Source organism: Astatotilapia calliptera, unplaced genomic scaffold (genome assembly GCF_900246225.1).
Source record: "Astatotilapia calliptera unplaced genomic scaffold, fAstCal1.2 U_scaffold_15, whole genome shotgun sequence".
Lineage (NCBI taxonomy): Eukaryota > Metazoa > Chordata > Actinopteri > Cichliformes > Cichlidae > Astatotilapia > Astatotilapia calliptera.
The window spans coordinates 284,491-309,366 of NW_020535674.1; the positions used below are offsets into that span (position 1 = coordinate 284,491).

The 24,876-nt window shown below is 42.2% G+C and overlaps 1 protein-coding gene across 1 annotated transcript in view; it reads left to right on the forward strand.

Annotated features, from left to right (window-relative positions):
* The first annotated feature begins 2,209 nt into the window (after positions 1-2,209).
* The window catches only part of LOC113017558 (uncharacterized), a 29,181-nt gene continuing 6,514 nt past the window's right edge, over positions 2,210-24,876 (forward strand). The window contains exons 1-2 of the mRNA XM_026160708.1: positions 2,210-2,379; positions 15,706-17,424. Of these exons, the coding sequence (XP_026016493.1) occupies positions 2,352-2,379; positions 15,706-17,424 (1,747 nt within the window). The 5' untranslated portion in view covers positions 2,210-2,351. The remainder of the gene's footprint in view (positions 2,380-15,705; positions 17,425-24,876) is intronic.

The window sequence follows — 24,876 nt, forward strand, 5'->3', positions numbered from 1 at the left end:
AATGTGCACTTCACAATGTATCGCTGCACTTCGGCAGTACTGTGAAGATCAAATGTTTTTTCCTTCCCGATGCATGTGAAAGGTTAAGACTTACATCTCCAAATGTACTGGAACTGATTTGAACCAGAGGACTCAGCCACACTGTTACTATGTACTGCATAAACACGTTTACCGATGAAGGTAAAGCAGACGCTGTCCTGACTGTGTGGCTAAATTTTGTGCTGAAAGCATCAAATCAATTGAATATGATTAACTTGCTATGAGAGGTTTTTACTCCAAGTGTGACTTTTTCTGGCTTCATACACCTTTCAGGGTCAAATTCAAGCACTTTGTAAGCACGTTTAATGTCCATTTTCAACATTTTCCAGCACATTACCATAAAAAGGATGCATATTTCACTTCGCATCACCTGAGTAAGACCACGTGAAAGGCCAAATGAATAAGTCTTCTCATCAGATATTGATGCTTCTTTCTTATGTGACACAAAAAACAGGAGGAGACAGATCTTTGCTTGTGTTGTTTTTTAAGTTCATTCATTCAAAACTAACTGTAAGACGCTTAACTACATTGCAGTCTGTGTTATTGTTGTAGACCTAATTATCACCTTTAAAGTGTTTGTGCTAATAACATCATGTAGAGTAAGACAGGCATAGAGAACAGCACTGACTGGGAGAGGCTTTGAACACATGACATACTCAGATCAATTCAACACTTTAGACTTTAAAAATGCACAAGCGTCTTTCAAAAACCCATTTATTTAATCTATCATCATTGATATTATTATGTACAGTTAGAATGTACTGTTCATCTCCCTTAAATAAACAGGCAGCCTTAAAGTGTGAAATAGTCACTTGTCTACTGTCTCAGTGGCTGATAGTGCCCCACAGGCCTCAATGTCAGCTCGAAGCCATTATGTTTCAATTGTTTAATGATAAACAGATTTTGAATGAAAGCCAGGAAACTTCGCTAGCACAAAAAGTGCCTATTCTTTCTTCCCATATGGTTCAGTCATATTACCGTCATTTCCCCCTAAGCTGTTCCCAAAGACACCAGGTTAATACTTGAAAAGGCTGCAGCGATACACAAAAATATCATCAATATTCTGTTTACTTGGTGACAACGTCGCTTTTAGCCTTCAATCAGAAAGCCTGACGTTGGCTAGTTAAGCATCGGGCTAACGTTTAACGCTTTCACTTGAGGGAAGTAACTCGTATTACTGCTACTGCTGTGTAATCTTGGTTCAATTCACAGCATATTCTACAAGTTACCCTGCAATAACTAACTGTTAGAATAGCGCCACCGTATTGTATCGCACTGAGTGCACTTCAATCCTTTATCCCGCGAGTTTGCTAGCTAGCAAAATAATAATACCAATTTTAAACAAATAACATGTGTAACGTACACACTCGAGAAAATTATTTACTAGTACTTACGCAAACTCCCCCGTTGTGAAAACGTACAAATCCTTCTTGTATTTTTCGTTTTCCAGCAAACACTCATTAAAACGGCCTCCAGGCACATTAGCGCACTCACCCCCGACTGATCAGGGAGGGGGTGGGGGGTCACACACTGAAACAGACTAACGTGCAGAGGTACAGCCCAGGCAGACAAATGTTGCTTTTAGACTTTGCGACTCGTTTTATTTCTCTATCTGATAAGAAAACTATTCAATCAGATAGTTCTTTGTGGTGAATGAAATACGGTTACAGTTTCAAGAAGTTTTAAGCACCAAATCCGAAATCCAAGCACTGCAATATTAAAATCCAATTCAATTTCTTGTTTGCTCCGAAATCTACGACATGACTATATACAGAAAAGCTTGACATGGTATGCAAAAAAACCCCGAAGACAATAGAAATACAAATACATGAACAAAAAATGTTTTAACTGTCAGTTATGTCATTTTAAAATTTTCCAAAACTAACATTTTCTTTGATTGACTGATATTAAATTGATTAGGGTCAAGTTTAGTGTGAACAATATTACACAAACAAGCACGTGTATGCGCATGCGCACATATTAGAATCCCTTCCATCGCTTCTAATATGTGCGCATGCGCACATATTAGAACCCTTCCATCGCTTCTCATATGTGCGCATGCGCACATATTAGAATCGCTTCGATCGCTTGTGACGTGATAACTTTGCTTTGATCCTTTCTGATGTCATAACTTTGCTTTGATTCCAAAACCTATAAATAGGAGCGCTCACCTGTTACTTTATGCTTAACGGACGTTGACCTGCAGCAACTAAAACCCTTTTGAGAAGATTTGAGAGCAATTTACAAGAGAAACCAAAACAAGTTCAGTTTTGTTTCTCACCAATTCACAGCGCAAACAGACACATTACACCATGTCAGCCAACCCATCCTTCGGCTCAGATGAGCTTGGAATATCTAAAGGGACCATTTTGGGAGATCACCACATGGTGGAGGCTTTCCTTGGAGAAGGAAGCTTTGGTGTCGTAACGAAATGTCGCGATACAAAAAACAACAAAACTGTTGCTGTTAAAGTCAACAAAAGCGACCCTGAAATTCTGCTCCAGGCAAAACTGGAAATTTTCATCCTGGAGCAGCTACGACGCTTGGATCCAGACAGGTGCAACATTGTGGAATGGAACGGCTATTTCCTCGATGGAGAGCGCATTTGCTTGAATTTTGAACTCCTCGACCAAAGCCTGTCAGACTACATAGGGGACCGGAATAACCAAGGTCTCCCAATGAGAGAAATCAGGCCAATTTTGCATCAGCTCGCAAATGCTCTATTCCACCTGGGTTCTGTGGGAATAGTGCATGCTGACCTCAAACCTGTCAACATCATGGTTGTGAACCGCAGTGAGTCTCAAGTCAGAGTCAAACTTATAGACTTTGGCATCGCATGTAACACCTCTGCAGTGATTCCTGGTGACTGTGTGGGGACAATTGGTTATTGTGCACCTGAGATTATGCTTGGCACTCCATATGATGAAGCAATTGACATGTGGTCTCTGGGGCTGGTAGCTGTGGAGCTTGCTACAGGGGTGCCTCTCTATCCTGGGGAAGACGATTATGATGTTTTGAAATTCATAATTGAAACCCAGGGTCAGCTACCAGATCATCTCCTAGAGTCTGGCTTGTACACTGACAGCTATTTCATCGAGGATAACCACAAGGAACAGCGCTGGACATTTAAGACCCCAGAACAATTTCAATACGAGACAGATTATCGATCCAAGGAAACTCGATCGATAAAACTTAAGTGTCTCGATGACCTCGAAAAACTGCTGAAAGTTAGGCGAGGACCGGAAAATGGCCAAACATTATTTGTAAGGCTAATCAAAGAAATGTTGGCCTTGGATGCAAATCAGCGCATAACACCCTCAGAGGTTCTGAAGCATCCCTTTTTCCACCCTGGCCTCTCAAGGAGAACCCCCTGCACTGACATGAATAGTACAGGGGGAGAACTCCTTGTGCTCTCTCAGCAGCCTTCAAGCTGGAAAAGTCATGGATCGCAAAAATTCAGCTGCAGTTTCCAAAACTCAGTTGAATTTCCTCAAAAAAGAGACATCAACACCTCAGCCAACCCATCTGCCTCTGAAGATGATCTTCAAATAACGAAAGGGACCATTTTAGGAGATCACCACGTGGTAGAGGCCTTCCTTGGAGAAGGAGGCTTTGGTTTGGTAACCAGATGTCGCGATACAAAAAACAACAAAACGGTTGCTATTAAAGTCAACAAGAGCGACCCTGAAATTCTGCTCCAGGCAAAACTGGAAATTTTCATCCTGGAGCAGCTACGACGCTTGGATCCAGACAGGTGCAACATTGTCGAATGGAACGGCTATTTCCTCGATGGAGAGCGCATTTGCTTGAATTTCGAACTCCTCGACCAAAGCCTGTGGGACTACATTGGGGACCGGAATAACCAAGGTCTCCCAATGAGAGAACTCAGGCCAATTTTGCATCAGCTCGCAAATGCTCTGTTCCACCTGGGTTCTGTGGGAATAGTGCATGCTGACCTCAAACCTGGAAACATCATGGTTGTGAACCGCAGTGAGTCTCCCGTCAAAGTCAAACTCATAGACTTTGGCCTCGCATGTCCTGCTTCTGCAGTGATTCCTGGTGACCGTGTGGGGACAATTGGTTATTGTGCACCTGAGGTTATGCTTGGCATTCCATACGACAAAGCAATCGACATGTGGTCTCTGGGGCTGGTAGCTGTGGAGCTTGCTACAGGGGTGCCTCTCTATCCTGGGGAAGACGATTATGACGTTTTGAAATTCATAATTGAAACCCAGGGTCAGCTACCAGATCATCTTCTAGAGTCTGGCTTGTACACTGACAGCTATTTCATCGAGGATAACCACAACGAACAGCGCTGGACATTTAAGACCCCAGAACAATTTCAATACGAGACAGATTATCGATCCAAGGAAACTCGATATATAAAACTTAAGTGTCTCGATGACCTCGAACAACTGCTGAAGGTTAGGCGAGGACCGGAAAATGGCCAAACATTATTTGTAAGGCTAATCAAAGAAATGTTGGCCTTGGATGCAAATCAGCGCATAACACCCTCGGAGGTTCTGAAGCATCCCTTTTTCGACCCTGGCCTCTCAAGGAGAACCCCCTGCACTGACATGAATAGTACAGGGGGACAAAACCTTGTGCTCTCTCAGCAGCAATCATCGTTTGGGTGGCCAGAATTCTAGGGGAGCTAGAAAATTCTTGTGGAAAAAAAGCCCAAAACAATAACATCAACAAAAACAACCAGTGAATATGGTCTTAAACTTGGGCACAATTTGGCTTGAAATCCATCAACTAATCTCTCAATATTCAAAGCGGAACAGCAGACAACTTACCATCACATCAGTCCTTCAATCAGACCTACAACAAACGTCTTCCTTCTCTCACCCCAACCGGTCGCAGCAGATGGCCGCCCCGACCTGAGCCTGGTTCTGCCGGAGGTTTCTTCCTGTAAAAAGGGAGTTTTTCCTTCCCACTGTCGCCAAAGTGCTTGCTCATAGGGGGTCATATGATTGTTGGGTTCTCTGTATGTACTATTGTAGGGTCTACCTTACAATAATACATACAGCCTTGAAGTGAGTGGTGATGTGATTTGCTGCTGAATGAATTGGGAACTAATTGGAAATCTGGATATTAATTAAATAAACCTGCTTTGAGCATCAATTAATTGTTGTTTGAAATTCTTTATAAATATATAAATATAGTGCCACTCTTCTACTGTTTAAATTGCAACTGTTTAAAACTGACTAATTTATTCATACACTTGAGCATAAACACACGCACAGTAAATGGCCTGTATTTGTACAGCGCTTTACTTAGTCCCCAAGGACCCCAAAGAGCTTTACACTACATTCAGTCATTCACACATTCACACACTGGTGATGGCAGCTACATTGTAGCCACAGCTGCCCTGGGGCGCACTGACAGAGGCGAGGCTGCCGGACACTGGCGCCACCGGGCCCTCTGACCACCACCAGTAGGCAACGGGTGAAGTGTCTTGCCCCGGGACACAACGACCGAGACTGTCGGAGGCGGGGCTCAATCTGGCAACCTTCCAATTACAGGATGAACTGCGAACTCTTGAGCCACGATTGCCCTATATACACATATACTTTACAGTACTAGTCAGTGCTTACATACTAGTTCTTTTCCCTACTTTTTCATGCTTACTGGTACAAATGCCTGTTACTAGAGTTAAATGCTATCAATGTATTCTCACAGTTATGGAACTGTACAAATGCATACAAAATAACGCTCACGTAAACATAACTGTGCACTAGTTTGCCCTTATTGCTGCAGTTTGTTTCAAGTTGTTCTCTCTCTCTCTCTCTCTCACTCACACACACACACACACACACACACACACACACACACACACACACACACACACACACTATGTAACGTTTCAGCAAAAAAATACCGCCCCTCCCCCCCACAGTGACACCACCACCACTAGTCTGCACAGCTGACATAAGGCAGCATGGATCCATCCTTTCATGCTATTTATGCCAAATTCTGACCCGACCATCTGCATGTCAGAGCAGAAATCAAGACTCATCAGACCAGGCAACATTTATCCAATCTTCTCATGTCAAATTTTGAGAACTGTAGCTTCAATTTCCTGTTCTTAGCTGACCAAAACGCTCTTCTGCATTCTTTGGTTGCAACAAATGGTTGTATGAGCTACGGTTGCCTTCCTATCAGACATTTTTCTCTGACCGTTGACATCAATAAGGCAGTTTTTCCAAGAGAACTGCCTTTCACTGGATATTTTCTCTTTTTGTCACCGAAAAGGGTGTCTGTGTTACTTCTTGTCTTATATATATTGTCTCTGTTTTCCTCTGTCCTTTGTCAGAGTGTCTGTTCACCTACCCCCTGTGTCTCCATATTCCCAGTGTTCAAGGTTTCCAAGTGTTTTCCCAGTTTAGGTTGTCATGGTTGGTTCTGTTTGCTACTCAGCCAGAATAAACAGCTCGCTCTTTTTAAAAGTAGGCTCCAGAATGGATGATGGCATGTTCGCATGTCTTTATGCAACACTGAGTGTGCTGAACTAAAGGTAGGCCTAGTTTCATTTTCATGGTCATTATTATCAAGACAATGATTACGCCTTATTCTGATTATTTCTCCCTTTTGGAGGTGTAACGTTTACATGAGGGGTGTAGGAACATTTCCCCCTAAATATGTTTAGATAAACTTTTGCTAAAGTCACAGTTTTTGTCGTATTGATGATGCAGCTAGAATAAGTGCTTTTAAATAAAAGAATAACCATTCAAAGTGCTCAGTGGTGAAACTGTAACTCTTTCAGAGTTTGACAGCTGGACAAGTGATGCCGTATTTAAAGAAACATGAGATGAGTGCAGCATATTATCTGAACAGAGATCATTCAATGAGCAAGAATAAACACTGAAAGAGAAACACTTCACTGTTGATTATCATATGAAGTCTAATGAAAGCTGTTAATCTGTTAATATCCTGTTAATCTGCAAATACAGAACATGCGACTTTAAAGCATCCAGCAAAGTGATAACTGTCCTCTGCCCACTAAGTAGTGACTCTACAAAAGATTATTTTCAATATCATCTTTATATTATATTTAGTTATTCTCCAGCGCAACAATGTAAGGAGCTCTGTGATTGGTTAGGAAAGGACAGACTGGCCACCTGGATTTTTCTTCACTGCACATTGATCCATAGCTTTGCTCTGTAAAGGCTAACAAAGTGCTTTTGCTTTACAAAGACATTCAGCGTCGGTATTCACTCTTTTAAAATGCCACTGAACACTGGAGTGAAATGGAGCCCTGATCCTCAGAGTTTTATTGTTGCTAACATTTCTTATAGATAGCACAGATAGTGCCCCACTGCAGTAATCACTCATGTCTAGATATTCCTGTCAAAAAGGAGTTTTTCCTCCCCACTGTAACATGGCAAACATAGCAAACGGATAAACCAGCTGAAGCTTCAGACAGCCGTCAGACAGTGAAACACTGCCATCTGCTGGACTCCAATAACAAAGACGCTGCTTTGACGGGTGAGGGAGTTTCAACAAGTCTGCAACGACTCAAGCATCAAACTACAGAACTATTATAGCGGACATGGTGCTCTAATGACTGCTTCATTAACGCAGGTCAGAAAGGATCAAACATATCAATAAATTATAAAACACAAAACGTCTCTTATTGCCCAGGGCTCAGGAAGTGAGTGTGTTCCTTATAGCCTATTAAACCTTAGCAGGTTATTTTGATGTGTTACAGATGAAACAGCTATCCAGTAACATTCAGCTACAAAAATGCTTTTTTATAATTACTTTTTTACAGCTTCGCACTTTTACACAAGTTTTATCATCAGTGTCACAATGGCTGCTGCTAAAATTGAGTACAAGATATTTGTTGGCCTGATTAAAGGTCTTGATGCGTGCTCAATCATCCAGGGAAGTAAATCTCCAAAAGTTGATCCTGTTCTTCTGGACGTAGCGTTTTCAGTCAGAGAAACCAGCCGACTGAAGGAACAATGGGCTGGGAGGTCAGTTCCTTAATCATGATTATGCAAATTCTCATGACCATTGATCAACAACCACTGATCAATGGTCTTGAGTACCATTCACAGAGAGTTGGAGAACGGCTGCAATCACAGCATTGTAAGATGGTGACAGATGTACCCTTAGGCCCCCTCCTTGATTCAGAGAGGGTCTTTCCCTTTTCACGTAAATGGCCTCCTTGACTCCGCCCTCAAACCAGCGTTCATTGCAGTTATTGTTGACAATCACATTGTATCGTGTAACCATCCAGCTCACATATTCAATGTAAATGATTTGTTGAACTCAAGACATGATGAATGTTCCTGCATTAAAACACATCCAGCCTAGTGTTCTCACTCTCCCTAAATGGATCTGTTACATTAGTGATATGTGGGAGTTGTGTTTCAGTCTTTTCCACATGAGGACATTTACATTTAGTTTTTGCTTTACTGATGAGTGGCTGGTTAACCTGCAGTGGTTGAAGTATGTGTCGGTCGTCTGGAAGAGTAGGTGTAGAAGACGTCTTTAATGAATGTAATGCTCTGAAGGTGTCAGTGATTACTGTGAATTCATTATAAAAGTGGATTTCAGTGAATAAAGACAGGCCCTCATGGTGAAGCTCAGGAGTCCATAAAGTGTAACAGGAGAGCTGTGTCATACTTTCAGAGATTTTACATGAGCCAGTCTTTCAAAAATTACATAAATAAATAATTCATTCATTCATCCACAGGAAACACAATGCTCATATCTGAAAGTAAACTCTGATATATATCCCCGACTAGAGTTACTACTAAATAAAGGCTAAATAAATGACTAAATATATAAAGACACTCTCCAGAAGAAGAAGTTAAAGGGATTTTATTTATTGTACAAGCAATATCTTCATAAGAATTACAAATTCTGCAGACATATTACCTTCTTACTGAACCTGAATAACTCACACACAGACGTGTCTGCTGCTTATCTTTGTTCAAACATGATGTTTTATCTTCTCTTCAAAACACATTACTCATCTTTCTGGCATCGTGTTACATGAAAACACCTGCATTCTACCTGTGTCATTGTACCACAAAGACAATGATTGCAACACTGTGCTTGCAAAATAGAAGAAATAAGACGACCAGCAAATACATCAAAGATGGTAAAAGTGATTCCATCTTTGTGTCTCCTCCCATTGTTTCCCCAGTCTGTCTAGTTCCCATATTCCCAGGACACCGCTGGACAACAAGTGGGTATTCCAAGACTGAGAGACAGCCAGAGTTGGCAAAAGATCAGACATTCTTAAGTAGAAGTAAAAATACTATTGTTCCAGTGAAAGTTAAAGTACTGATTCAACTTCATTACTCAGCTAAAGCAAAAAAGTACAGGCTCGAAGCGCTTACAGAGAAAAGCATACAACAGAATGCTGATGGCGGCAGTAACACACACTTGGAGGAGAGGCTCCAGCCGTCCATTCCAGCCCTATCCCTAACATTAACTCTAACCATAACTTTAACCTTAACCCTATCAGGTCTTGTTTTACAAAGCGATTCATGATCAGAATAAAAAACACATTTACACATACCGATGATTTGTCACATAGAATCGTTACCTGTTGGGATGAGAACGTGTTGTTTCCAGAACACCACAAATTGGGGTGTCTGTAGCTCAGGTAGAGCAGGAAACCTACTAATCAGAAAGTTGCTGGTTCAATGCCCCTCTGCTCCAGCCTGCATGCCAAATATCCTTGGGCAAGATGCTAACCCCAAGTTGCTCTCCGATGCATCCATCGGGAGGATGAATGCGTATTAATGTTAGATAGAAAGCACTTACAGAGAAAAAGCATAGAAAAAAGTGAGTGCATGAATGAGGCAAGTTGTAGAGAGTAGAAAGGTTTTATACAAGAACCAGTTCATTTACCGTTATATTTTAGTTTCATTTTCAGTTCTGTACTTTTTACATGTAATATTGATTCATTAGATTGACTACATGTATTAGACCTAACTTGCTGACAGCAAATTTAAACGACCGTAATAATTTATTTTCAGCGTCTGAAATATTTATTTAGTTTGTTTTTTGTTTTCTTTTTGGCTCCTGATATTAGTCAACTACTATTTGTCAATGTTGAACTAATAATGAATCTAAGAACAGCTATTTGTCACGGTTGTCCAGCGTCAACCGTGGGGATGTGAGGAAGGAGGAGCCAGGCACGGAGCTCTGAATGCAAGCAGTGCGTTTATTTACAGTGAATGGAAAATAACAATAAATCCGCAGTGCGTTCCCGACTCCCGTGAAATGTCCTCTTCCCACTGCTAGTGTTCCTTGTCTCCGCTCCTCAGTGTCTGAGCACCCCGTGCTCGCTGCCCTCTCGTCTCCACGCTTCTCCTGGGGAGATAACAAACAGGCAGCGGTAAGACACATACAATGCGGCAGACTATCCGTACTGACTGGCCGAGAGACTAACGTGAAGTCACGCAATGATCCAGCGTCAGAGAGAGCGCCACCGCATTCTTAAGTAGCTCCTCCGACAAGGCTTGATCAGCTGTGTGATGGTCTTCAGGTGTGGCCAACCACCTGGCAGGGCCACACCCACCAGGCCTGAAGGTGCCTGTAAACAGGTGCTCTCAGAAACGCCGGCATCCACACACACACACACACACACACACACACACACACACACACACACACACCTGCAAGCAGGGAGAAGGAGGGACAGCACACCAAAAACACACATGTCCATAACTGCTGGGTCGTTTAGACTCCTGAGCTGTGCACGAGGGGTCGACCACCCACTGGAAGGCCGGGCACTTGTTTTCAACCGTAATATACCTGATGTGCTCAGGTAACCTGTAGCGCCATGAAACCTCTGTCACACCAGGGCGCATAAAAAATGATGCTTTCAGAGACTGATGGGATCGGGCAGCAGGGAAAACATCCACAAAATGCTACTTTCAGTTTTTAAGTAGAGTCATTACATGCTTGTTAAAAGCAAACTCTCATATAGTTTTTAATGTGCTTCTTTCATTACAATGACTAGATAAAGAATGTGGCACTGTCTCTATTTAACACTGGCTACCCCAAAATGTTTCCAAACCTTCAACCGTAACTTTCACTGAGAGATTTTTAGATACGGTTATTGAAGCTGTGGGGTTAATTTTTTAAGTAACACGAGACGAGAGGCAGCAGCATACACACAGAGCATCAGTGATAGAAAGCTAGGCTAACATAGGGTAGCTACCTGTTCAAGGAGAAACATGTATAGGCCCATCTCAAGTGCCAGTGAACATCTAAATGATTCAGGGAAGACTTTGGAGAAAGTGCTGTGGGGAGATGAAACGAAATTATGTGGCTTTAACTGACCTTTTGAAATAGGAGTGTGATGCAAAAAATAGCATCCCTGCAGTCAAGCAGAGAGATGGAAACATTATGATGTGGGCTACAGGACGACTTAGTCGGGGTTCCAAGCAGTCAGGAAATGTGACATCGTCAGACTGCAGGCCACGGATTGGCTTGTCAGTCGCGGCACTCAATGAGTCATGAGACGGTGTCTTTCACTAAAATCAAAACTGCAGTTTTTTTAAAACCCTGCAACAAGGCAAATAGCTGCACAACACCGTGGTTTCCAAGTGTGACAAAAAGCCACAGATACATCATCGCTGCGACGTCTTCCTTTGTTGTGGCATTCGTGTTGCTCATAAATGACAACATGGACATCGGGCCGCTTTGCTGTAATGACCCCACGCACATTAGGTGGTACTTGATTGTAATGGAAAATGAGTCACAGCAAGCTGATCTGAGTATGTACTAATGGAGAAGTGCTATAAGATCACGGAGTGGTCTAGTCAGTCTCCAGACATCAGTACTGTAGAAAATCTGTGGAGGGAGCTGAAGTTTCAACTTTCCAAGTGGCAGTCAAGAAACTTACAGGATTTAGAGAGTTTCTGTAAGGAGCAGAGGGTTAATGTTTGTGTGTCCTCACTGTAAAGACTGCAGGTTACTGGAGCGTGTCGTGTCATGTTTCCTGTTGCTCTGAGGTGCATCCAACAAATACACAAATCATTTACCACTAATAATAACACCTCCCCCACTTAAGTGTGTTCAACAGGAAGCTAAAGACTGGTGCTGTTAAAGTGTTCAAAAAACAGCAGGAGCTCGGTGTGAGGCCACAGTGGGCCAAAAAACACAAGATGACCTCCAGCAAGGACAAAATGTATCTGGACGTCTCTGTGAGCATCTGTCTCACTGTGTAAGTGTAGCACAGTGTCTGTGTGTGCATGGCTGGGCAAGAGAAACAGCACAACTGAAAGCCAGCACTCAGACGAGGACCCGGTGCATCGTCTGTCTCATCTCAGCCAGTTTACTTACAAACTCTTTAAGTTTGAATTTTAAAGCCAACAATGTGCACAGGGCAGTGATATTTCAAATGAAGGTAAACTATTCCAATCTCTGCAGCCCCAATTGTGTATCACACACACACTAAGTTCTCCTCCTGCCTTCAGCCCAACCGTTGAGCGCGATGACAAATAGAGCCGCAGAATTTTGCTGCTGTGTAATTAAATTGAGACGTGGGGTCAAAATTCCCACCTAGATTGAGTGAGATGAAATAGAAATCGGCTCTCCTCTAACTGACTTTATAGAAATAATTACATCAGCTGCATTTATAACTGTTATTAAATAACAGCAGCACACGAGAACTAAAGTGTAATCCCAGCACATTTCGCTTCGCTTGCACTGATTCTTTAGAGATGACGACCGTGGTGGGTAATTAAGGGCAAACAATATACAAGTGGCGTGAAAAATGGAGGCTGCATTACCTTTCCAAAGCTTCCTTTCCCGATGGCCCGCAGTATCTGGAAGTGGTCAAAGTTTACTGTGGAGAAAATGAGAAGCAGTTAGTGAGAACGTGTCAGTTTGAGCTGAGCTATAAAACAGGGAACATGACATGTACAGCACTGTGCAAAAGTCTTGAGCCATCCCTCATTTGCTTCCAGGGATCCGGACTTCCCTGTAATCTTTAACGTGGTATTAAGGAATAGCTCTCCAGGCTTTTTAAAGTGTTTCTGATTTTTAATCCAGGGCTTGTATTTGACCACTTTTTGTCAGACACCTAAGTCACGGAAAGGACCAGAAAACTTAACAAAGAACCAATTTTAAATTGTATCTGTACACATTTACTTGCAGCCTATTGCAAAAAAACAAAAGCCCACATCATTTGTTCTCACTTCTTTAGTTGAAGAATGCAGTTAATAACACCGTTAACACAGACTGACCTGGCAAAACACGAAAAAATAAGGGGGTGGTTCAAGACTTTTGCTCGGTACTGTATGACAAATGCAAATGTGCACTTCACAATGTATCGCTGCACTTCGGCAGTACTGTGCAGATTAAATGTTTTTTCCTTCCCGATGCATGTGAAAGGTTAAGACTTACATCTCCAAATGTACTGGAACTGATTTGAACCAGAGGACTCAGCCACACTGTTACTATGTACTGCATAAACACGTTTACCGATGAAGGTAAAGCAGACGCTGTCCTGACTGTGTGGCTAAATTTTGTGCTGAAAGCATCAAATCAATTGAATATGATTAACTTGCTATGAGAGGTTTTTACTCCAAGTGTGACTTTTTCTGGCTTCATACACCTTTCAGGGTCAAATTCAAGCACTTTGTAAGCACGTTTAATGTCCATTTTCAACATTTTCCAGCACATTACCATAAAAAGGATGCATATTTCACTTCGCATCACCTGAGTAAGACCACGTGAAAGGCCAAATGAATAAGTCTTCTCATCAGATATTGATGCTTCTTTCTTATGTGACACAAAAAACAGGAGGAGACAGATCTTTGCTTGTGTTGTTTTTTAAGTTCATTCATTCAAAACTAACTGTAAGACGCTTAACTACATTGCAGTCTGTGTTATTGTTGTAGACCTAATTATCACCTTTAAAGTGTTTGTGCTAATAACATCATGTAGAGTAAGACAGGCATAGAGAACAGCACTGACTGGGAGAGGCTTTGAACACATGACATACTCAGATCAATTCAACACTTTAGACTTTAAAAATGCACAAGCGTCTTTCAAAAACCCATTTATTTAATCTATCATCATTGATATTATTATGTACAGTTAGAATGTACTGTTCATCTCCCTTAAATAAACAGGCAGCCTTAAAGTGTGAAATAGTCACTTGTCTACTGTCTCAGTGGCTGATAGTGCCCCACAGGCCTCAATGTCAGCTCGAAGCCATTATGTTTCAATTGTTTAATGATAAACAGATTTTGAATGAAAGCGAGGAAACTTCGCTAGCACAAAAAGTGCCTATTCTTTCTTCCCATATGGTTCAGTCATATTACCGTCATTTCCCCCTAAGCTGTTCCCAAAGACACCAGGTTAATACTTGAAAAGGCTGCAGCGATACACAAAAATATCATCAATATTCTGTTTACTTGGTGACAACGTCGCTTTTAGCCTTCAATCAGAAAGCCTGACGTTGGCTAGTTAAGCATCGGGCTAACGTTTAACGCTTTCACTTGAGGGAAGTAACTCGTATTACTGCTACTGCTGTGTAATCTTGGTTCAATTCACAGCATATTCTACAAGTTACCCTGCAATAACTAACTGTTAGAATAGCGCCACCGTATTGTATCGCACTGAGTGCACTTCAATCCTTTATCCCGCGAGTTTGCTAGCTAGCAAAATAATAATACCAATTTTAAACAAATAACATGTGTAACGTACACACTCGAGAAAATTATTTACTAGTACTTACGCAACTCCCCCGTTGTGAAAACGTACAAATCCTTCTTGTATTTTTCGTTTTCCAGCAAACACTCATTAAAACGGCCTCCAGGCACATTAGCGCACTCACCCCCGACTGATCAGGGAGGGGGTGGGGGGTCACACACTGAAACAGACTAACGTGCAGAGGTACAGCCCAGGCAGAGAAATGTTGCTTTTAGACTTTGCGACTCGTTTTATTTCTCTATCTGATAAGAAAACTATTCAATCAGATAGTTCTTTGTGGTGAATGAAATACGGTTACAGTTTCAAGAAGTTTTAAGCACCAAATCCGAAATCCAAGCACTGCAATATTAAAATCCAATTCAATTTCTTGTTTGCTCCGAAATCTACGACATGACTATATACAGAAAAGCTTGACATGGTATGCAAAAAAAAATTCCGAAGACAATACAAATACAAATACATGAACAAAAAATGTTTTAACTGTCAGTTATGTCATTTTAAAATTTTCCAAAACTAACATTTTCTTTGATTGACTGATATTAAATGGATTAGGGTCAAGTTTAGTGTGAACAATATTACACAAACAAGCACGTGTGTGCGCATGCGCACATATGAGAATCCCTTCGATCGCTTCTCATATGTGCGCATGCACACATATTAGAATCGCTTCGATCGCTTCTCATATGTGCGCATGCGCACATATTAGAATCGCTTCGATCGCTTGTGACGTGGTAACTTTGCTTTGATCCTTTCTGACGTCATAACTTTGCTTTGATCCAAAACCTATAAATAGAAGCGCTCACCTGTTACTTTATGCTTAACGGACGTTGACCTGCAGCAACTAAAACCCTTTTGAGAAGCTTTGAGAGCAATTTACGAGAGAAACCAAAACAAGTTCAGTTTTGTTTCTCACCAATTCACAGCGCAAACTTTACACCATGTCAGCCAACCCATCCTTCGGCTCAGATGAGCTTGGAATATCTAAAGGGACCATTTTGGGAGATCACCACATGGTGGAGGCTTTCCTTGGAGAAGGAAGCTTTGGTGTTGTAACGAAATGTCGCGATACAAAAAACAACAAAACCGTTGCTGTTAAAGTCAACAAGAGCGACCCTGAAATTCTGCTCCAGGCAAAACTGGAAATTTTCATCCTGGAGCAGCTACGACGCTTGGATCCAGACAGGTGCAACATCGTCGAATGGAACGGCTATTTCCTCGATGGAGAGCGCATTTGCCTGAATTTCGAACTCCTCGACCAAAGCCTGTCAGACTACATAGGGGACCGGAATAACCGAGGTCTCCCAATGAGAGAAATCAGGCCAATTTTGCATCAGCTCGTAAATGCTCTATTCCACCTGGGTTCTGTGGGAATAGTGCATGCTGACCTCAAACCTGTCAACATCATGGTTGTGAACCGCAGTGAGTCTCAAGTCAAAGTCAAACTTATAGACTTTGGCATCGCATGTAACACCTCTGCAGTGATTCCTGGTGACTGTGTGGGGACAATTGGTTATTGTGCACCTGAGATTATGCTTGGCACTCCATATGATGAAGCAATTGACATGTGGTCTCTAGGGCTGGTAGCTGTGGAGCTTGCTACAGGGGTGCCTCTCTATCCTGGGGAAGACGATTATGACGTTTTGAAATTCATAATTGAAACCCAGGGTCAGCTACCAGATCATCTCCTAGAGTCTGGCTTGTACACTGACAGCTATTTCATCGAGGATAACCACAAGGAACAGCGCTGGACATTTAAGACCCCAGAACAATTTCAATACGAGACAGATTATCGATCCAAGGAAACTCGATCGATAAAACTTAAGTGTCTCGATGACCTCGAACAACTGCTGAAAGTTAGGCGAGGACCGGAAAATGGCCAAACATTATTTGTAAGGCTAATCAAAGAAATGTTGGCCTTGGATGCAAATCAGCGCATAACACCCTCGGAGGTTCTGAAGCATCCCTTTTTCCACCTTGGCCTCTCAAGGAGAACCCCCTGCACTGACATGAATAGTACAGGGGGAGAACTCCTTGTGCTCTCTCAGCAGCCTTCAAGCTGGAAAAGTCATGGATCGCAAAAATTCAGCTGCAGTTTCCAAAACTCAGTTGAATTTCCTCAAAAAGGAGACATCAACACCTCAGCCAACCCATCTGCCTCTGAAGATGATCTTCAAATAACGGAAGGGACCATTTTAGGAGATCACCACGTGGTGGAGGCTTTCCTTGGAGAAGGAGGCTTTGGTTTGGTAACCAGATGTCGCGATACAAAAAACAACAAAACCGTTGCTATTAAAGTCAACAAGAGCGACCCTGAAATTCTGCTCCAGGCAAAACTGGAAATTTTCATCCTGGAGCAGCTACGACGCTTGGATCCAGACAGGTGCAACATTGTGGAATGGAACGACTATTTCCTCGATGGACAGCGCATTTGCCTGAATTTCGAATTGCTTGACCAAAGCCTGTGGGACTACATTGGGGACCGGAATAACCGAGGTCTCCCAATGAGAGAACTCAGGCCAATTTTGCATCAGCTTGCAAATGCTCTGTTCCACCTGGGTTCTGTGGGAATAGTGCATGCTGACCTCAAACCTGGAAACATCATGGTGCTGAACCACAGTGAGTCTCCCATCAAAGTCAAACTCATAGACTTTGGCCTCGCATGTCCTGCTTCTGCAGTGATTCCTGGTGACCGTGTGGGGACAATTGGTTATTGTGCACCTGAGCTTATGCTTGGCATTCCATACGACGAAGCAATCGACATGTGGTCTCTGGGGCTGGTAGCTGTGGAGCTTGCTACAGGGGTGCCTCTCTATCCTGGGGAAGACGATTATGATGTTTTAAAATTCATAATTGAAACCCAGGGTCAGCTACCAGATCATCTCCTAGAGTCTGGCTTGTACACTGACTGCTACTTCATCGAGGATAACTACAACAAACAGCGCTGGACATTTAAGACCCAAGAACAATTTCAATACGAGACACATTATCGATCAAAGGAAACTCGATATATAAAACTTAAGTGTCTCGATGACCTCGAAAAACTGCTGAAAGTTAGGCGAGGACCGGAAAATGGCCAAACATTATTTGTAAGGCTAATCAAAGAAATGTTGGCCTTGGATGCAAATCTGCGCATAACACCCTCGGAGGTTCTGAAGCATCCCTTTTTCCACCCTGGCCTCTCAAGGAGAACCCCCTGCACTGACATGAATAGTACAGGGGGACAAAACCTTGTGTTCTCTCAGCAGCAATCATCGTTTGGGTGGCCAGAATTCTAGGGGAGCTAGAAATTCTTGTGGAAAAAAAGCCCAAAACAATAACATCAACAAAAAAAAGCAATGAATGTGGTCTTAAACTTGGGCACAATTTGGCTTGAAATCCATCAACTAATCTCTCAATATTCAAAGCGGAGCAGCAGACAACTTACCATCACATCAGTCCTTCAATCAGACCTACAACAAACGTCTTCAGTCTCTCACCCCAACCGGTCGCAGCAGATGGCCGCCCCGACCTGAGCCTGGTTCTGCCGGAGGTTTCTTCCTGTAAAAAGGGAGTTTTTCCTTCCCACTGTCGCCAAAGTGCTTGCTCATAGGGGGTCATATGATTGTTGGGTTCTCTGTATGTATTATTGTAGGGTCTACCTTACAATAATACATACAGCCTTGAAGTGACTGGTGATGTGATTTGCTGCTGAATCAATTCGGAACTAATTGGAAATCTGGATATTAATTAAATAAACCTGCTTTGAGCATCAATTAATTGTTGTTTGAAATTCTTTATAAATATATAAATATAGTGCCACTCTTCTACTGTTTAAATTGCAACTGTTTAAAACTGACTAATTTATTCATACACTTGAGCATAAACACATGCACAGTAAATGGCCTGTACTTGTACAGCGCTTTACTTAGTCCCCAAGGACCCCAAAGAGCTTTACACTACATTCAGTCATTCACACATTCACACACTGGTGATGGCAGCTACATTGTAGCCACAGCTGCCCTGGGGCGCACTGACAGAGGCGAGGCTGCCGGACACTGGCGCCACCGGGCCCTCTGACCACCACCAGTAGGCAACGGGTGAAGTGTCTTGCCCCGGGACACAACGACCGAGACTGTCGGAGGCGGGGCTCAATCTGGCAACCTTCCAATTACAGGATGAACTGCGAACTCTTGAGCCACGATTGACCTATATACACATATACTTTACAGTACTAGTCAGTGCTTACATACTAGTTCTTTTCCCTACTTTTTCATGCTTACTGGTACAAATGCCTGTTACTAGAGTTAAATGCTATCAATGTATTCTCACAGTTATGGAACTGTACAAATGCATACAAAATAACGCTCACGTAAACATAACTGTGCACTAGTTTGCCCTTATTGCTGCAGTTTGTTTCAAGTTGTTCTCTCTCTCTCTCTCTCTCTCACTCACACACACACACACACACACACACACACACACACACACACACACACACACACACACTATGTAACGTTTCAGCAAAAAAATACCGCCCCTCCCCCCACAGTGACACCACCACCACTAGTCTGCACAGCTGACATGAGGCAGCATGGATCCATCCTTTCATGCTATTTATGCCAAATTCTGACCCGACCATCTGCATGTCAGAGCAGAAATCAAGACTCATCAGACCAGGCAACATTTATCCAATCTTCTCATGTCAAATTTTGAGAACTGTAGCTTCAATTTCCTGTTCTTAGCTGACCAAAACGCTCTTCTGCATTCTTTGGTTGCAACAAATGGTTGTATGAGCTACGGTTGCCTTCCTATCAGACATTTTTCTCTGACCGTTGACATCAATAAGGCAGTTTTTCCAAGAGAACTGCCTTTCACTGGATATTTTCTCATTTTTGTCACCGAAAAGGGTGTCTGTGTTACTTCTTGTCTTATATATATTGTCTCTGTTTTCCTCTGTCCTTTGTCAGTGTCTGTTCACCTACCCCTGTGTCTCCATATTCCCAGTGTTCAAGGTTTCCGAGTGTTTTCCCAGTTTAGGTTTTCATGGTTGGTTCTGTTTGCTACTCAGCCAGAATAAACAGCTCGCTCTTTTTAAAAGTAGGCTCCAGAATGGATGATGGCATGTTCGCATGTCTTTATGCAACACTGAGTGTGCTGAACTAAAGGTAGGCCTAGTTTCATTTTCATGGTCATTATTATCATGACAATGATTACGCCTTATTCTGATTATTTCTCCCTTTTGGAGATGTAACATTTACATGAGGGGTGTAGGAACATTTCCCCCTAAATATTTTTAGATAAATTTTTGTTGAAGTCACTGTTTTTGTCGTATTGATGATGCAGCTAGAATAAGTGCTTTTAAATAAAAGAATAACCATTCAAAGTGCTCAGTGGTGAAACTGTAACTCTTTCAGAGTTTGACAGCTGGACAAGTGATGCCGTATTTAAAGAAACATGAGATGAGTGCAGCATATTATCTGAACAGAGATCATTCAATGAGCAAGAATAAACACTGAAAGAGAAACACTTCACTGTTGATTATCATATGAAGTCTAATAAAAGCTGTTAATCTGTTAATATCCTGCTAATCTGCATACAGCAAATACAGAACATGCGACTTTAAAGCATCCAGCAAAGTGATAACTGTCCTCTGCCCACTAAGTAGTGACTCTACAAAAGATTATTTTCAATATCATCTTTATATTATATTTAGTTATTCTCCAGCGCAACAATGTAAGGAGCTCTGTGATTGGTTAGGAAAGGACAGACTGGCCACCTCGATTTTTCTTCACTGCACATTGATCCATAGCTTTGCTCTGTAAAGGCTAACAAAGTGCTTTTGCTTTACAAAGACATTCAGCGTCGGTATTCACTCTTTTAAAATGCCACTGAACACTGGAGTGAAATGGAGCCCTGATCCTCAGAGTTTTATTGTTGCTAACATTTCTTATAGATAGCACAGATAGTGCCCCACTGCAGTAATCACTCATGTCTAGATATTCCTGTTAAAAAGGAGTTTTTCCTCCCCACTGTAACATGGCAAACATAGCAAACGGATAATCCAGCTGAAGCTTCAGACAGCCGTCAGACAGTGAAACACTGCCATCTGCTGGACGCGAATAACAAAGACGCTGCTTTGACGGGTGAGGGAGTTTCAACAAGTCTGCAACGACTCAAGCATCAAACTACAGAACTATTCTAGCGGACATGGTGCTCTAATGACTGCTTCATTAACGCAGGTCAGAAAGGATCAAACATATCAATAAATCATAAAACACAAAACGTCTCTTATTGCCCAGGGCTCAGGAAGTGAGTGTGTTCCTTATAGCCTATTAAACCTTAGCAGGTTATTTTGATGTGTTACAGATGAAACAGCTATCCAGTAACATTCAGCTACAAAAATGCTTTTTTATAATTACTTTTTTACAGCTTCGCACTTTTACACAAGTTTTATCATCAGTGTCACAATGGCTGCTGCTAAAATTGAGTACAAGATATTTGTTGGCCTGATTAAAGGTCTTGATGCGTGCTCAATCATCCAGGGAAGTAAATCTCCAAAAGTTGATCCTGTTCTTCTGGACGTAGCGTTTTCAGTCAGAGAAACCAGCCGACTGAAGGAACAATGGGCTGGGAGGTCAGTTCCTTAATCATGATTATGCAAATTCTCATGACCATTGATCAACAACCACTGATCAATGGTCTTGAGTACCATTCACAGAGAGTTGGAGAACGGCTGCAATCACAGCATTGTAAGATGGTGACAGATGTACCCTTAGGCCCCCTCCTTGATTCAGAGAGGGTCTTTCCCTTTTCACGTAAATGGCCTCCTTGACTCCGCCCTCAAACCAGCGTTCATTGCAGTTATTGTTGACAATCACATTGTATCGTGTAACCATCCAGCTCACATATTCAATGTAAATGATTTGTTGAACTCAAGACATGATGAATGTTCCTGCATTAAAACACATCCAGCCTAGTGTTCTCACTCTCCCTAAATGGATCTGTTACATTAGTGATATGTGGGAGTTGTGTTTCAGTCTTTTCCACATGAGGACATTTACATTTAGTTTTTGCTTTACTGATGAGTGGCTGGTTAACCTGCAGTGGTTGAAGTATGTGTCGGTCGTCTGGAAGAGTAGGTGTAGAAGACGTCTTTAATGAATGTAATGCTCTGAAGGTGTCAGTGATTACTGTGAATTCATTATAAAAGTGGATTTCAGTGAATAAAGACAGGCCCTCATGGTGAAGCTCAGGAGTCCATAAAGTGTAACAGGAGAGCTGTGTCATACTTTCAGAGATTTTACATGAGCCAGTCTTTCAAAAATTACATAAATAAATAATTCATTCATTCATCCACAGGAAACACAATGCTCATATCTGAAAGTAAACTCTGATATATATCCCCGACTAGAGTTACTACTAAATAAAGGCTAAATAAATGACTAAATATATAAAGACACTCTCCAGAAGAAGAAGTTAAAGGGATTTTATTTATTGTACAAGCAATATCTTCATAAGAATTACAAATTCTGCAGACATATTACCTTCTTACTGAACCTGAATAACTCACACACAGACGTGTCTGCTGCTTATCTTTGTTCAAACATGATGTTTTATCTTCTCTTCAAAACACATTACTCATCTTTCTGGCATCGTGTTACATGAAAACACCTGCATTCTACCTGTGTCATTGTACCACAAAGACAATGATTGCAACACTGTGCTTGCAAAATAGAAGAAATAAGACGACCAGCAAATACATCAAAGATGGTAAAAGTGATTCCATCTTTGTGTCTCCTCCCATTGTTTCCCCAGTCTGTCTAGTTCCCATATTCCCAGGACACCGCTGGACAACAAGTGGGTATTCCAAGACTGAGAGACAGCCAGAGTTGGCAAAAGATCAGACATTCTTAAGTAGAAGTAAAAATACTATTGTTCCAGTGAAAGTTAAAGTACTGATTCAACTTCATTACTCAGCTAAAGCAAAAAAGTACAGGCTCGAAGCGCTTACAGAGAAAAGCATACAACAGAATGCTGATGGCGGCAGTAACACACACTTGGAGGAGAGGCTCCAGCCGTCCATTCCAGCCCTATCCCTAACATTAACTCTAACCATAACTTTAACCTTGACCCTATCAGGTCTTGTTTTACAAAGCGATTCATGATCAGAATAAAAAACACATTTACACATACTGATGATTTGTCACATAGCATCGTTACCTGTTGGGATGAGAACGTGTTGTTTCCAGAGCACCACAAATTGGGGTGTCTGTAGCTCAGGTAGAGCAGGAAACCTACTAATCAGAAAGTTGCTGGTTCAATGCCCCTCTGCTCCAGCCTGCATGCCAAATATCCTTGGGCAAGATGCTAACCCCAAGTTGCTCTCCGATGCATCCATCGGGAGGATGAATGCGTATTAATGTTAGATAGAAAGCACTTACAGAGAAAAAGCATAGAAAAAAGTGAGTGCATGAATGAGGCAAGTTGTAGAGAGTAGAAAGGTTTTATACAAGAACCAGTTCATTTACCGTTATATTTTAGTTTCATTTTCAGTTCTGTACTTTTTACATGTAATATTGATTCATTAGATTGACTACATGTATTAGACCTAACTTGCTGACAGCAAATTTAAACGACCGTAATAATTTATTTTCAGCATCTGAAATATTTATTTAGTTTGTTTTTTGTTTTCTTTTTGGCTCCTGATATTAGTCAACTACTATTTGTCAATGTTGAACTAATAATGAATCTAAGAACAGCTATTTGTCACGGTTGGCCAGCGTCAACCGTGGGGATGTGAGGAAGGAGGAGCCAGGCACGGAGCTCTGAATGCAAGCAGTGCGTTTATTTACAGTGAATGGAAAATAACAATAAATCCGCAGTGCGTTCCCGACTCCCGTGAAATGTCCTCTTCCCACTGCTAGTGTTCCTTGTCTCCGCTCCTCAGTGTCTGAGCACCCCGTGCTCGCTGCCCTCTCGTCTCCACGCTTCTCCTGGGGAGATAACAAACAGGCAGCCGTAAGACACATACAATGCGGCAGACTATCCGTACTGACTGGCCGAGAGACTAACGTGAAGTCACGCAATGATCCAGCGTCAGAGAGAGCGCCACCGCATTCTTAAGTAGCTCGTCCGACAAGGCTTGATCAGCTGTGTGATGGTCTTCAGGTGTGGCCAACCACCTGGCAGGGCCACACCCACCAGGCCTGAAGGTGCCTGTAAACAGGTGCTCTCAGAAACGCCGGCATCCACACACACACACACACACACACACACACACACACACACACACCTGCAAGCAGGGAGAAGGAGGGACAGCACACCAAAAACACACATGTCCATAACTGCTGGGTCGTTTAGACTCCTGAGCTGTGCACGAGGGGTCGAACACCCACTGGAAGGCCGGGCACTTGTTTTCAACCGTAATATACCTGATGTGCTCAGGTAACCTGTAGCGCCATGAAACCTCTGTCACACCAGGGCGCATAAAAAATGATGCTTTAAGAGACTGATGGGATCGGGCAGCAGGGAAAACATCCACAAAATGCTACTTTCAGTTTTTAAGTAGAGTCATTACATGCTTGTTAAAAGCAAACTCTCATATAGTTTTTAATGTGCTTCTTTCATTACAATGACTAGATAAAGAATGTGGCACTGTCTCTATTTAACACTGGCTACCCCAAAATGTTTCCAAACCTTCAACCGTAACTTTCACTGAGAGATTTTTAGATACGGTTATTGAAGCTGTGGGGTTAATTTTTTAAGTAACACGAGACGAGAGGCAGCAGCATACACACAGAGCATCAGTGATAGAAAGCTAGGCTAACATAGGGTAGCTACCTGTTCAAGGAGAAACATGTATAGGCCCATCTCAAGTGCCAGTGAACATCTAAATGATTCAGGGAAGACTTTGGAGAAAGTGCTGTGGGGAGATGAAACGAAATTATGTGGCTTTAACTGACCTTTTGAAATAGGAGTGTGATGCAAAAAATAGCATCCCTGCAGTCAAGCAGAGAGATGGAAACATTATGATGTGGGCTACAGGACGACTTAGTCGGGGTTCCAAGCAGTCAGGAAATGTGACATCGTCAGACTGCAGGCCACGGATTGGCTTGTCAGTCGCGGCACTCAATGAGTCATGAGACGGTGTCTTTCACT